Source organism: Symphalangus syndactylus, chromosome 20 (genome assembly GCF_028878055.3).
Source record: "Symphalangus syndactylus isolate Jambi chromosome 20, NHGRI_mSymSyn1-v2.1_pri, whole genome shotgun sequence".
In the NCBI taxonomy this organism is placed as follows: Eukaryota; Metazoa; Chordata; class Mammalia; order Primates; family Hylobatidae; genus Symphalangus; species Symphalangus syndactylus.
In genome coordinates, this window is record NC_072442.2 from 20,565,135 (window position 1) to 20,579,021 (window position 13,887).

The 13,887-nt window shown below is 46.4% G+C and overlaps 1 protein-coding gene across 3 annotated transcripts in view; it reads right to left on the minus strand.

Annotated features, from left to right (window-relative positions):
* The window catches only part of ASIC2 (acid sensing ion channel subunit 2), a 1,112,670-nt gene that overhangs the window by 67,781 nt on the left and 1,031,002 nt on the right, over nucleotides 1-13,887 (minus strand). For all 3 annotated transcript variants that reach the window (XM_055257284.2, XM_055257283.2, XM_055257282.2), the window contains exon 3: nucleotides 8,458-8,585. In XM_055257284.2, coding sequence (XP_055113259.1) covers nucleotides 8,458-8,585 — 128 coding nt within the window. The remainder of the gene's footprint in view (nucleotides 1-8,457; nucleotides 8,586-13,887) is intronic.

Consider the following 13,887-nt stretch of genomic DNA (forward strand, 5'->3'; position numbering starts at 1 on the left):
GTGACTTGAACACAAGCACTGCCATACCTTGATGGTAAATCTGATCACCGAGACGGCTGCTAAGTGACCAGCAGGCAGGCAGTGTATGTATGCAGTGTGGATATGCTGGACAAAGGGCTGATTCACTTCCTGGGTGGGATGAAGTGGGATGGTGCGAGATTTCATCACGCTACTCAGAACGGTGCACAACTGAAAACTGATTATTTCTGGAATTTTCCATTTAATATTTTCAGGCTGCAGTTGACTGTGTGTAACTGACATCGGGGACCAAGAACGTTTTGGTGACTCTTTGTCAGGAAAGCAAGGAGAGGAAGAGGCTGCAAGGTAATGGGGAGGTAAAATAAAGAATAATTTTATCTCCTCCTAAGACTGGAGTATATTTTTATGGAATTCAGTTTTTGATTCCCCAACAGTGCTAAGCACAATACCTAGCTCATCCTAGCCAATCAGCAATTCTTTGAAGAATCCTTCTAATTCCTCCCCCATCCTCTGCCGTCAAGTCCACCTTGAGAAAATCAAGCTCATATTGTGCAGGAAAAAACGGTGAAAACTTGACTCTTGGCAAAATCATCTGGGGATCTGAAGATATTTCTACTTTAGATGCTGAGTGGCAACAAGTGATTAAGTAGCTAAACTAGCAGATGCTTAATTGATTCTTATTCTTGGGCTATTCATGGGAAACAGTGTACCCTGTTGATGGTGAAGGCAATGTCTACACAGCGGGCTATCTCACCTCGTGGCAACTCTCCAGTGCTTTGATAGGGTGGAAATAGATGCTTCCATATTTATGTGGCTCCATCTTTGGCCATTTGGAAGTCACTAAAGGCATGTGTAATAAATTCTCTCTTCTGCCTTGAAAAAAACCAACTGGGCAAGCTTCCATTTCTAATGGGGTCCGTGAAACATGGATATTAAGGACCATGGATCTGGCTGTCAGATTGACAAATGAGTCTTCCCTTTTGAAAGGCACTTAGGAAGTTATAATTGGAAGCTTGAGAGGAGTTGTCAAAAGCAGGCAGTGGGCATCCCACCAGGCTGCTGGGCCTTTTTATTTAGGGGTGGGGTGAGGGATACTGTTTCTTCTTGTGAGACATGGTGGGATTCCCTCCAAATGGTGGAAATGTGGCCAACTTACACCAGAGGCAGAGGCTTAGGCTTCTGTAGGAGCCAACTGGTCCTGCCAAAGACCTAACTAGGGCTGGCAAGACCTAAGTATTCTTATTTGCCTTTATTATAGTCTAAACAGGCTAGAGAGGCAGTGGTTAGATGCAAGGTGTTGTGTGATGGTAGACATTCTCAGGGCACTTTAGATACAGCTCAAGTGACATAAAGTCTAGGTTGTGGAATGGAAACCCTTCTCATTCCTGATGGTTTCCAGCTGGTAGTGAAAGAGGTTCTTGGTGAGAGTGGGATGCCTCTGGGCAGGGACATTCAACCCTGGCTCCCCAAGGTGTTTCCGAGGCTGTCAAATATAAACCCAGGGCCATGATTTCCAGGAAATTTCCCGAACAAGAAGGTTGGTGGGCCAACTAATTGCCCAGAATCTCTAGATTCATTCCCAGGACCACCAACAAGTACAAGCAAGGTGGCTGAATAAATATTTGATGAATACATGGATCAACTCTTAGAAAACAAGAATCACCACCTGGCTCTTTGAAGAGAGGGTGGGAGATGATGAAAGGCTTCTGATATCAAATCATGACTTGGAATTCCAGGCATGGTGGCTCACACCTATAATCCCAGCACTTTGGAAGGCAGAGGTGGGTGGATCACTTGAGACCAGGAGTTCAAGATCAGTCTGGTCAAAGTGGTGAAACCACATCTCTACTAAAAGTACAAAAATTAGCCGGGCATGGTGGCACAAGCCTGTAATTCCAGCTACTCCAGAGGCTGAGGCATGAGATTTGCTTGAACTCAGGAGGTGGAGGTTGCAGTGAGCAGAGATCATACCACTGCACTCCAGCCTGGGTGACAGAGTGAGACTCTGTCTCCAAAAATAAATAAATAAATAAATAAATAAATAATCATGATTTGAGCAAAGAGTCTGATTGGTGATGTCAACGTTGAAGACAGCTTAGTGCTGTCCCCATACCGCATGAATATCCCAGCTTTGCAGTTTCACATATATTTACTCACTCATTTAATTTTCCCTGAATTCCAGAATTTTGTGCTGGCTCTCTTATCTGTTCATCCACTCTTTTTTTTTAAGACGGAGTCTCGCTCTTTCGCCCAGGTCGGAGTGCAGTGGCGCCATCTCGGCTCACTGCAAGCTCCACCTCCTGGGTTCACGCCATTCTCTTGCCTCAGCCTCCCGAGTAGCTGGGACTACAGGCACACACCACCATGCCTGGCTAATTTTTTTGTATTTTTAGTAGAGACAGGGTTTCACCGTGTTAGCCAGGATGGTCTCAATCTCCTGACCTCGTGATCCGCCCGCCTCGGCCTCCCAAAGTGCTGGGATTACAGGCGTGAGCCACCGTGCCTGGCCTGTTCATCCACTCTTATCTACACAGATGGCTTCCAGATCTATATCCCTAGCCCGGACCCCTTTCATGAGCTTTTGCTTTGATTAGCTTGTCTAAGCCAGAAACGATATGAACATATCATCCATCACAGCCTGGCTTCATAACCTCAGGGAGAAGGGCTTTCAGGGCAGATTTTTAATGGGACAGTTGGCAGAGGTGAGTTGAGGAGGCAGCAGGGAGCATTAGAGTATAACATTGGATTGGTTATCCAGTTGTACTTCCAACAACTCACATTTATGGATCTTATCTATAAGCAAGGCACTGGGGCCACAGAATCCAAAAGACACAGTCCTTGCTCTCGGAGGGCTCCCAGTCTATAAGAGACAAGGGCTGAGAGAGGCAAAAGAAGGCAGTTCTGGAGAGGTAGGTGTCAGGAGCGGTGATCCACATGAAGTAAGCCTACATGGGAATGTTGTATCCTTAGGAGTGTGACAAAAAATGCCAAATCCCCCACTTCATTCTGTGAGTGCTCCAAGACAGAGGCCAGATCTTGCTTATCTTAATTTTTCCAGCACATTCAGTGCTCAGTGAATATTTGCTGAGGGAATAAATGAATGTACAATATATTGTATGGAGCAGCTAACTATTCCTAGGAAGGTGGCAGGATAAGACAGCAAAGGTCTTCTTAAAGGCCATGACCTTTGGGTGGTATCTGGAAGTGTGAATAGGCCTTTGCCAGGTAGATGAAACAAGGAAGGGCAGACGGAACAGAGGGAGCAGATGCACAGAGGCAGCCATCAAAGAGCATGGGGTGTTTGGTGGATGGTTCTGCATCATTGGGATGTAGGGTCCATGCTAGTCAACCACAGGCAGATGAGGAGGCTGGAGAGGTGAGCCATGTCCAGGCTGGGCAGGGACTCCAGAGCCATTCTAAGGGGTTTAGATTTTTGTAAGTTACAGAAAGCCCTGGAATGTAAGGGTGTTATGTTTGGTAGTGCTGTGACCACTGTGGATGTGGGTTGAGGAAGGGGTACTACCAAGGAGGTTGGCCAGAGCCTCTCTCCTAGAGTTTTAGGCTACTCCACCCCAGCTCCCACTTCTCACTAGCAGGAGCCCAGATTCTGACTCCCAGGGCTGGGGAGAGTGTTTATCTCACATCCTTGTCATAATTTACCCTATGAGCATCCCATGCCGGCTGGCAGAGCAGGGAGTGGGTGCAGAACTGCTGTCGGCCAAACTTCCTGGTGATCCTTGAGTCCTTGAGTGAGCAGGGGCAAGGACTCCCAGGTGGTGAATGCTAGAGGTCATTTGAAGTCATCTCATGGAATCCTGTCATTTTACAGATGGAAAAACTGAGGCCAAGAGAGGGCAGTGACCTATCCAAAGTCCCATGACACAGCAGGACTAGAATCCAGGCCTCTGGACTCCTAGGCTGATTTGTTCTCCACAGTACTGAGTAGCCTTATTACTTTGGGCTTATGGTAGGAAAAGACCAGCCTGCCAGCCAGTCCCTCCTTGGATTAGCTCCCTGTGTGCTCTCTCCAGAGAGTCTTCCTGAGTTACAACTGTGCAGTGTGGCAGAGCAGAAAGAGCATGGGTGCAGGAACCTGGTAGATTTGGGCTTGAAGCCCAACCCTGCTGCTCCCCTAGCTATGCAACCTTGAACAATTTACTTAACCACGCAGTTTTGTCATCTGGAAAGTGGAGATATCAGTACCTCCCTTGCAGGGTTGTTGTGGGAGATTAAATGAGATAATGTGCCTCAAGTGTCCCTACGGCATAATGCCTGGCAGGTAGCATGTGCTCCATTGATAGGGACTGTTGTTATTCTTCTACCCCTCCCAGGGTTCTATTTCTGCTTCCGGCATATTATCCCCCTGCCTGTCTCTGGTGGTCCTGGGATTGCGCAGAGGCTTTTACAGCAACTGAGTTAACCAGGGCACTTCTTAAGGTTGTCTAGGAAGGCAACCAAGGCATACCTTGGTTTATTTGTTTTTAGGGCAAATGCACGTTAAGAAAGCAATCTTTGGACTGGGTTGTAGCCCGAGTAGATTCTTTAGGACAATAAAATAAAATTTAAAACATTTGGAAAGGCGTGGTGTGTGTGTAATTATGCATGAGTGAGATAATTTTCACCATGCAAAAAGACTTCCCCATTTATACAAAGATTCATGGTAGGATTTCTTTAAGTCACTAGTTCACTAGTTCCTCTTAGGGCTCTTACTCTGGAGTCAATTTTCCTAGCATGATTCACACCAACCTTCCAGGAAAGGGCTTTCTACTTCCTACCACTTGTCCCCATGGCCTTCCTGCAAAGTTTCCTTAAACTTTGAGCCAAAGCAGCAGAATCTTGGATGGATAGCAACATAGCTGCCACATTTTATGGATATACCATATACTATAAGATGCACCATGATTTTATGTATCTCCAAGAAAGAAGAACAAACACTGCTTATTGTAATTTTAAGACTTCATTGATTGTAAAACAAATCCTTATTTCAGAAATGTTAAAATGTGAACACAAATATGCCTCTTAACAATCAATGAAATGAAGTGTTTGAGGACCAGGATCAACTAGATAGGTTTGCATACTCGCAGAATGAGAGCATACAGCTGGGGCTAAATTCCCAAAATATACTTGGTTTAACATTATTTTTTCCTTTGTTAAAGAAACCACTAATCTACAGGCTCTGTGAGGGCAGAGACCACGTCTCTTTTGTTTACCACTGTATCTCTACCACTTCACTCGTAGTAGGTATTCAGAAAATATTTGCTGTATGAATAAATAGAACAAAGCCACAACATGAAAGAGATGGAAAGTCCACAGAAGAAAATAAATCATTCATAATTCCCCCACTGTGGGTATTTTGGCTGATTTCCTTCAAGTCTTATTTCCTATGAATATGCTCTTTTATATACATGTAAATATAATGTATTATTAGATTTAGCTCTGGGATGTGTTTTTGTATTTCTCTATTAATATAAATGAAACGATGAAATGAGATGATGCGGAAATGCTTTGAAGACTGTAAAATGTTTAACAAATATCTTATTAGTTATAATAATCATGAAAATACAGACATGAATGGGGCTGATTTTCTGAGAATACACTTCAAAGCTAACAGCAAATTTGCCCTCTGAAGCTGGGAATATGTTCTATTTCCTCATCCTACTCACCATGGGGAGTCCTTCTGTTTCATATTGGGAAGGGAAAGAGAAACTTAAGGCTTCCTAGAAGTCATAGCTCCAACTTCCCACCCGGCTCACAAATTTCTTCCATCTTACTAATGGAAGATCAGCCAGGGCTAGGGGAGGAAAAAGCACATCTCTTAGGCTGATGAAAAATAGCAGCCTACGGAGAACTTCCTCCTCTCCACCCTTTACTAGCGGTGGGGAGAAGTTACACACTGGATTCCAAGGAATGTTGTTCACTTATTCTGCTGCTAATAACAATGTAGATAGCAAAGAGATGTCAACACAAGTAGGTAATTCATCATAGTAGGGGTAGATACATTCAACAAGCCACAAAGTCAGATTTGCCACGGACAACTAATTAAAAATTTACTTTTAGAAAGTCACAGAATTTATACACATATTGATGAGTCTAACCTGTGCCTGGTTCTTTGAAGGGATGTGGGTTTACTCATACAACAGAAGGGAGTGCTGACCGATTTTCTCTCCTTGACCAAACTCTAGCCAGGCTCTTCTGAGCCCTCTTCTCTTCTAAGCCTCACCCTTAGTTGGCCTATGAAGACTTGAACAAACACTAGCATAGTTTCTAACAGCTCCAGGTCACATCCCTAGAATGCCTGTATCCCCTCTTAAAGCGCCTGCCTGAGAAAACCCGAGGCTGCCAAGAGAATTTACTGTTTGCTCCAGCCAACACCTGAATATAGGGCCCCTGTCTCCCCGTCTCTGTGGGAGGGTAGGAGCCTAACTTCAATAAGCACCAGTTAGCAAACCCAGATGCTTTTCGCAGGGACCAGCACCCAAGCCCCTTCCTGGTTTTTATGAGTTTTTACTTCTCTGACTCTGCTGCTCAAGCCCTTGCTGTTGCCTCTGCCCACTCCCTCATTCTCTCTTTGAAACACCCAGGCCCTCTCTATGAATTGGGGTTGAGTTCAGTTCATGCTGCACCCTCTTCCCTACTGCAAAAGTAAATAATTGATTAAAATCTGCCCTCACCATGTCAACCCATGTCCAGCTTTGTTTACTTTTGACAGTACTGAGGAGCTCACCTAGGCTAGTAGCTCAGGCTCTCAGCTCACCCAGGCTGCCCGTCCATCTGCATGCCTTTACTGGATAATCCTTGTTCTCACTCTTCTTGACTCTCAAATCCTTAGCCTTGAACTTTGCTCCTGCCATCCTCATGCCCTCCTTTGTCCTCAAGGATATATTTTCCTGGTTGCACCATTCGGTTTCTACCTTGCATACCCTTGGATATTCCCTTTTCTGCTTGCATCACATGTCTCAGTCTCTGGGAGCCCATAGAGGCCAGGCTAACCTTCCAGCACCTCCTGCTCCTGCATCAAAGCTGCAATCCCATTCCACATGTGCTTCAGTAAGGGTTGACCTTGGCCTTCATTAACTGCCCAGGCATTGTGTACAGGGCACAGTTTGTGAGGCCTATGCCATCAACACTTTCCCAGAGAGTAAAAAATAATATAGCTCACGTATAGATTTACAACCAGTGTTTTTTTTTTTTTTTTTTTTTTGAGACAGGGTCTAGCTCTGTCTCCTGGGCTTGAGGGCAGTGGTGCAATCTCAGCTCAGTCAGCTCAAGTGATCCTCCCACCTCCACCGCCCAAGTAGCTGGGATCACAGGCATGCACCACCATGCCTAATTTTTTTTTTTTTTTTGGTAGAGATAAGGTCTCATGATGTTGCCCAGGCTGGTCTTGAATTTCTGGGCTCTGGCAATCCTCCTGCCTTGGCCTCCCAAAGTGCTGGGATTACAGGCATGAACCACCGTGCGCAGCCCTACAACCAGTTTTTAATGCAGAATGTCATTTTATAAAATGGCTGAACAGCTGTGATCAGTACCAGATGAAAGATAACATTTGAGCCAAATTTTAAAAGCAAGCTGAACTCATCCATTACGTGCATGTATCTTTCCTTGCTCCTCCGTCGTGGTTCTCCCTGAATCTCCCTTTCCCACACCCCAGAGCGGGTGCTTTCACTACTCACTGACTTAGTTCTGCCTAAGGTCTTCCCCAGAAACTTGTCTTAGATAATCTGGTTTAGGATTCCCTCCCAGTCACAGTCTCTTCAGCTTTTATTCTAGGAAAACCAGGTAACAAGTATTCAGGAGATAAGAGAAAGAAACGGAGTCCGTGTCTCTCCGCAGTCCTGCTTTGAGACTGCCTCCCTACTGAGAGTTTGCGAATGTCTCCCTTTTGAGATGTAAGACTCGCTTCAGACGTGAGGCTGTGCCCGTCCTCCCTCCACCCACAGACAGAATTGATGCAGCAGTCCCAGCTGGCCAGCTGAGGTCCCCTCCCCAGCGCTGTATCAAAGAGAGCAGGCAGGAGCCCATGTAACAGGGGCTCGCTCCACTTAAACTCTGTGATGGGAGAGGGACGCCTCCACCCCTTTTCTTTTTGTAGGCTGCTTTGAATTGTATTAACGCAAGTGATGAAACATATCAAACCCTGGTTAGCAGTTTCCCTTAGCATCCCCTGGCCAAAAAAAAAAAAAAAATTTTTTTTTTTGAAATTAACTTGTACAAAAAGTCAACTGTAACAGAATGGTCTGGAAAAGAAAAAACCCAACCAGTTTGGTGAAAAGAAAAATGAGCTGGGTTTCCTTCACGCCCAATTTTAGGGACCAACAGGTGGTACAGGAGAACTGGTGAAGAAGGTTAGCCAACATCATTCTCTAGTTTCACAGTAAAGCCCTTGACCTAGTGGGAATTCCATTTCTCCTCCTTGTGCCTCTGCAGGGGGTCGGGGGAGGCTGAGGACCATCAATCCTGGGAGCCCAGGGAACTTACCCTCTGCTCCTGTGTGGCCACAAAGGTCTGGAACCCTGGAGCCACCCCAAAGCCCAGCTCTTGGATGAAAGGTGGCTCAGACTGACTGTGGATCTGAACTTTCACTCCTGCTTCAAATGTCGTTTCCTCTGAAAGAACAAAGACGGACAGAGCCATGGGTCAGTAACAACAGATGCTCATGGAGTCCTGGGATTGAAAAGCTCAAAGGGATGCTGAAAAGACCCTGTGATAAGCAGAATAATGGCCCCCAAAGGTGTCCACGTCCCCACCTCCGGAAACTGTGACTAGGTTGCCTTACATGGCAAAAGGGACATTGCAGGTGTGATTGAGTTAAAGTTCTTGCGATGGAGAGACTATCCTAAATTATGCAAGTAGGACCCAATGTAATCACAGAGGTTCCTATGAAAGGGAGGCAGGAGGATCAAGGTCAGAGAGAGAATGGAAAAATGCTATGCTGCTAGCTTTGAAGACAGAGGAAGGAGCCATGAGCCCAGGGATGCAGGTAGCTTCTAGAAGCAGGAAAAGGCGGGAGAATGAATTTTCCCCTAGAGCTGCCAAAAGGAACATAGCCCTGCCAACAACCTTGATTTTATTGAGCCTAGGGAAATCCATTTTGGACTTCTGACCTCCAGAATTTTAAGATAATGAATTCGTGTTGTTTTTCAGCCACTAAATTTGTGGTAATCTGTTGCAGCAGCAATGGGAAACAAATTCAGGTCACTTTGCCAGGTCAACTCCTTGCTTCAGTTGCCAAATCTGTAGAATGAGATTATAACATAAGTCAAACTCCTTTATTTTATTGACTAACTTTTCTTCTGGGTCATGAACTGAAGGTGAGGATATCAGGAGGAGGAAAACATGATGCAGCAGTGGAAATAAAAATGCAGGGCTTTCTTGTATGCCAAGGTGTTTGCCCCTTGGGGTTGCAACAGCCAAGTAGGAGAGAAGCTTCCCTCCTTTTTCCCTTTGGCAGAAGAAATGGCCCTTGGCAGTGGGAGGTTGGGGGTGGTGCAGAGCCATCATCCTAAATGTTTAGTGCTCACAATCAGTGGAAAATGAACTTATGGGAATGTATAAGCCTTTACCAGATCTCCCTCTCTAACTTATCTTCTCCAAACAGTCTACAGAATGAGCTTTCCAAATGTAAACTGCATAACTCCCTCCCATGTTTCCAAGGACCCCAGGCTCCTTACCCACCCCTTCCCTAGCCTTGTTCTGAGTAGCCTCTGCCTCGTGGCACCATGCGGGGCTGCCTGGATTGGGCATCACTGGTACCCACTCTGCACAAATGCATCTCCTTCTGCCCAGAATGTCTTTCTACCTTGTCCACCTGACCATCTTCCCACTTGTCCCTGAAGATTCAGCTCTCCATCCCCACCCAAAGCAACTCTTTCTCTTGCTCTGTTGTATCTTCCACATCTGCCTGCTGGAGCCCCTGCCATAGCACATCGTGATGAGGCTTTAACTGTTTCCTCCAGCAGGCTGGAGTATCCTGAGGCCAAGTTCTGGGCTGTGTCTCTGGACTTCAAAGGTCCTGCACAGGGCTAGGCATACACCAGACACTCAGGAGATGCCTAATGAATGAATAAATGGGAGATTTATGGGTCAAACCTCAATCACTTATGAATGGACAAGGCCAACCTGGAGTCCAAATCAAGGAATGTTCTCAAAGAAAAACATGGAAAGAGAATGGATAAATGCAGGAATGAGAGAAGATAATGATGGGGTTGGGGGTCAGGGATGGAGAGGGGGAGGACATGTCAGCACTCAGGCTGTGGCTTGGGGAGGGTTTGGGGACAAACTAAAGCTGGCACCGAAGAGAGTGGCTGGGAAGGAAGGGCTGGGTCCAGCCACAGGAAGGGCATGACCCATGGAAAGTGTGGGGGCTATTGACTGAGGTAGGCGCAGGGGTCTGGAGCAGGGTGAGAATTCCAAGGCCAGGGGCTTCATGGAAAGAAGGGGCTAGTAGGCAGACAGGACCCCAGGGAAGGGTAGGCAGGGCTTTCATCATTTAGACAAGGAGACCCCCTGCCAGGAATCCTTTTGGATATTGTTCATGGAGTGGGAGAGAATCCAGGCAATCTACAAATACATCCCACTTCCCTCCAGTACAGTCATTTTTCTGTGGTTTCTGTACAGCATCACCCTGTCCAAACTCCTGTCCATATGCTCCTGGACACCTGTGGCTTTGTGTCAATCTCTCCTATTGACGGTGAATTCCTCAAGAGAGGAGACCATATCTTATTCAGTCCAGGGCTCCATCACCTAACCCAGGGCCTGGCCCTCAGGTGGAGCCTCGAGGAAGGTTTTTAGATATGGGAGGAGGACTTCAGGAAAGAGAGGACTGGATGGAATGAAGGGGTTGAATAGTCATCTTTCAGTGGCTGTGTTTTCAAAAGTCTGCCCGAGACGGGGATTGAGGAGAGAGTGTGGAGCCTGAGAAACAGACTCAGATGGGGAGGAAGGGTGAGTGTGGAGGGCTGTTGGGATGACAGGGATGCCCCTGCTGGGAGGAACTGAAGGCTCCTTCAGTGAGCCGTGGGAGGGAACAGGAGAGATGCCAGAACTTGTTTTCGAGAGCTAGCTGAAGCCGTGTGTGCCTGCTATACAACCGAGCTTAAGAAATCTTACAGCCAGTAAGACAGGCTCAAAGGAGAGGGCCTGTGGCTTACAGGAGAAATGAGAAATGAAGGCTTCCTGTCAGAAATGCCATGAGTAATGGGCAAAACAGACAGGCCTAGTGTGCCTCTCTTAGTGAGAACCACCCAAGGCTAATTGAACTGGGTTCGGATTTGGAAGAGGTGCTAGCTTATTCTGAAAGCAGGAGTAGCTGTAGCTGAGAGTAAAATCCTAAAGTAGCCTCAGTTTTTAAAAACATCCAGTGACTGGATGGACACGAGTGGGAGCAGGTGATAGGTAAGGTTTCTGCTCTCTTTAGAGCACTGTGGACCCGTGGAACTTTCTGCAAAGATGGGAATGTGCTATTTCCTGTGCTGCCCAACATGGTAGGCGCCAGTTACGAAAGGTGGCTTGTGTGACTGAGGAACTGAATTTTTCATTTTATTTAATGTTAATTAATTAAAACTTAAATTTAAATAGCCCCATGTGGCTAGTGGAAACATTGCTGGGTAGCACGGTTCTAGAATATCCAGCTATGAGCAGACTACAGCCCTCCCAGAGCTGAGGGGGCGCGGTGATAAGAACTCCGCCATCTTGCCTTCCTAAGCAGGTGCTCTTGAGAGGCCCTTGTCTGGAGTCCTGGGTAGTTTGGGCAGGGTTCTGAGCAGCAGATCAGTGTGTCTTCATGGTCAAACCACAACCATAGTTACAGATCCTCTACCCTGCTTTCCTCAAAGCCCTATTCGTACATCTACAGATGCATTTCTTTCTATTTCTTACCAGAATTGCCCTTGGCTTCCCTTTGAAGATTGCTTTACAGGTTGGTAGTGAAGAGCAGCTCCCTCCAGTCCCTGTTCTCACTCTCTTCCCTTTCCTGGGCATGGCACAGTGTTGAATTGAAGACCCAACTTGAGAGCTAAAGTTATCAAATGTAGACTGTTGGAGCCAAGGCAACCTCACACCATCCACTTTGGAGGTTCCCAAGCTAGAATGCAAGTTAAAATCTCCTAGATGGCTTGGGTGATGCTTCCTGGGATCCACTCCCAGAAATTCTGATTCAGTCACTCTGGGGTGGAGAGCAGGAATCTCCGTTTCCAGAAATTCTGATATAGGTCTGAGGTCATCTAAATTTGGGCAGTGGTCTAGTCCAGGGAAGGGAAGTGACTTGCCCAAGGTTAGACAGCAAGTCAAGAGCAGAGCAGGGGCTAGAAGCCAGGTCTCCTGAGTTCTAATGTGGCACTCTTTCTACTCCACCAGGAGTGTGGTTTATTTAGTGTGAGCAGATGCCTTAATTCGTAGCTCTGGAATTCTGAATGGGGGCTGAGGGCATGGGATATCTTTTTCTTTGTAATCACCCCTAATGTCCCTAGCACAGTAGTTGGCAGAAAGCACGGCTCAATAAATGTTTGTTGAATGGAACAAATGAATGAGGAAGTATCCCTTACTTGTGTCTGCTGTTCCCTGCTGTATCTGGTCAGCTGTGAGTCTGCCTAGGTTCTGGAGGACACTGATAAATGCCAGCACCGCATAATTCAGGAGCGCTCACCTGCTGGCATGCAGGTAGGGCTGCACACACAACAACAACACAGCAACAATAACAGTAACAATAACTGGGACTGCACTCATAGTTGGTGGGTTCCAGTGCCAAATGAAAATGCAGGACCCCTTGTTAAAAATGTTGCTAAAAATTTATAAAAGTAAGCATTCTTATTAAAAAATAAAAGAATTTCAAGACAGCAATCTCAAGAGCATTAAACCAAGTGAGTGGCCCTTCGGATTGTGGGCCCTGTGTGACCGCCCTGATAGTAACATCCCAAATTGGTGCTGGACAGAATTGTTCACATCCTCATATTTGTCTTATCGGCAACTGATTCAATGCTAAGATCCTTCAAAGAGTGTAGGTCTCTGGACAGTGAATGATTTGTTTACACGTCATGAACACCAGGATTCAAGGACAGAGAGAGAGAGAGAGCGAGTGCAGAGAGAAAGGGAAAGCTACTACATACATAGTATGTAGACAGTATGTACATGGGAGTTCTTGTTAATTGGCACCAAGCTGAAACCCAGACAGTGTAACATGAAAGAGATGGAGTTCAGCCTGCAGAAGCCACAGTCTCTCAGCATTTTCCAAGAGCTTGGCCATAGGTGGCACAAGGTGAGATCTACCTGGCCAGGGAGGGAGGTGCGTTTTCTGAATATGCAGAAAGGATATGGGAGCCCTGTAGGAGAAGGCAGGAGCAATAGGCAGAATGCGTAATGGGGCAGGGAAAGTGCATCACGATAAAAGAAGCTAAAATCTTTCATCTTGGCAAATTACAGAAAACATGCCAAGGAAATAAGCACAGGAGAGAAGTAGGAAGAAAAGTTTATCTGAATAGCTAGGGGGAGTTTTCAGAGCTCAGAGAGTGAACGTGCTGATACAAAGCAATCTTGCTTTGGACAAAAATGACTTTATAACAGTGGCTGAGTGAGGGAACCCTAGCTCCCCAGACAGCTTCAGAGGAGAGGGTGGGACAATGGCCAGCCATATAAGGGGCATCTCACAGTGCAGCAAGGGCCTTGTGTGGGTATGGGATAGCTTCTGTTTGCACCCCCTTCCCAGTGCTTCTCCACCCTGCTCTCTGTGCTATGGGTTTGACTTGCAGAGACTGTCTTGATGGACTCCCTTGCCCTCTGGCTTGGGACCAGTTAATGGTGGGCCAGGTAGGAAACTGGAGGGAGAGAGGAGAGTCAAGCTGGGGTGTCCAGTCTCTCAACTCCATTTGCTGGGTCACTGTGGATTAGCTGCACATCACTTTGGAAGGCCACAGC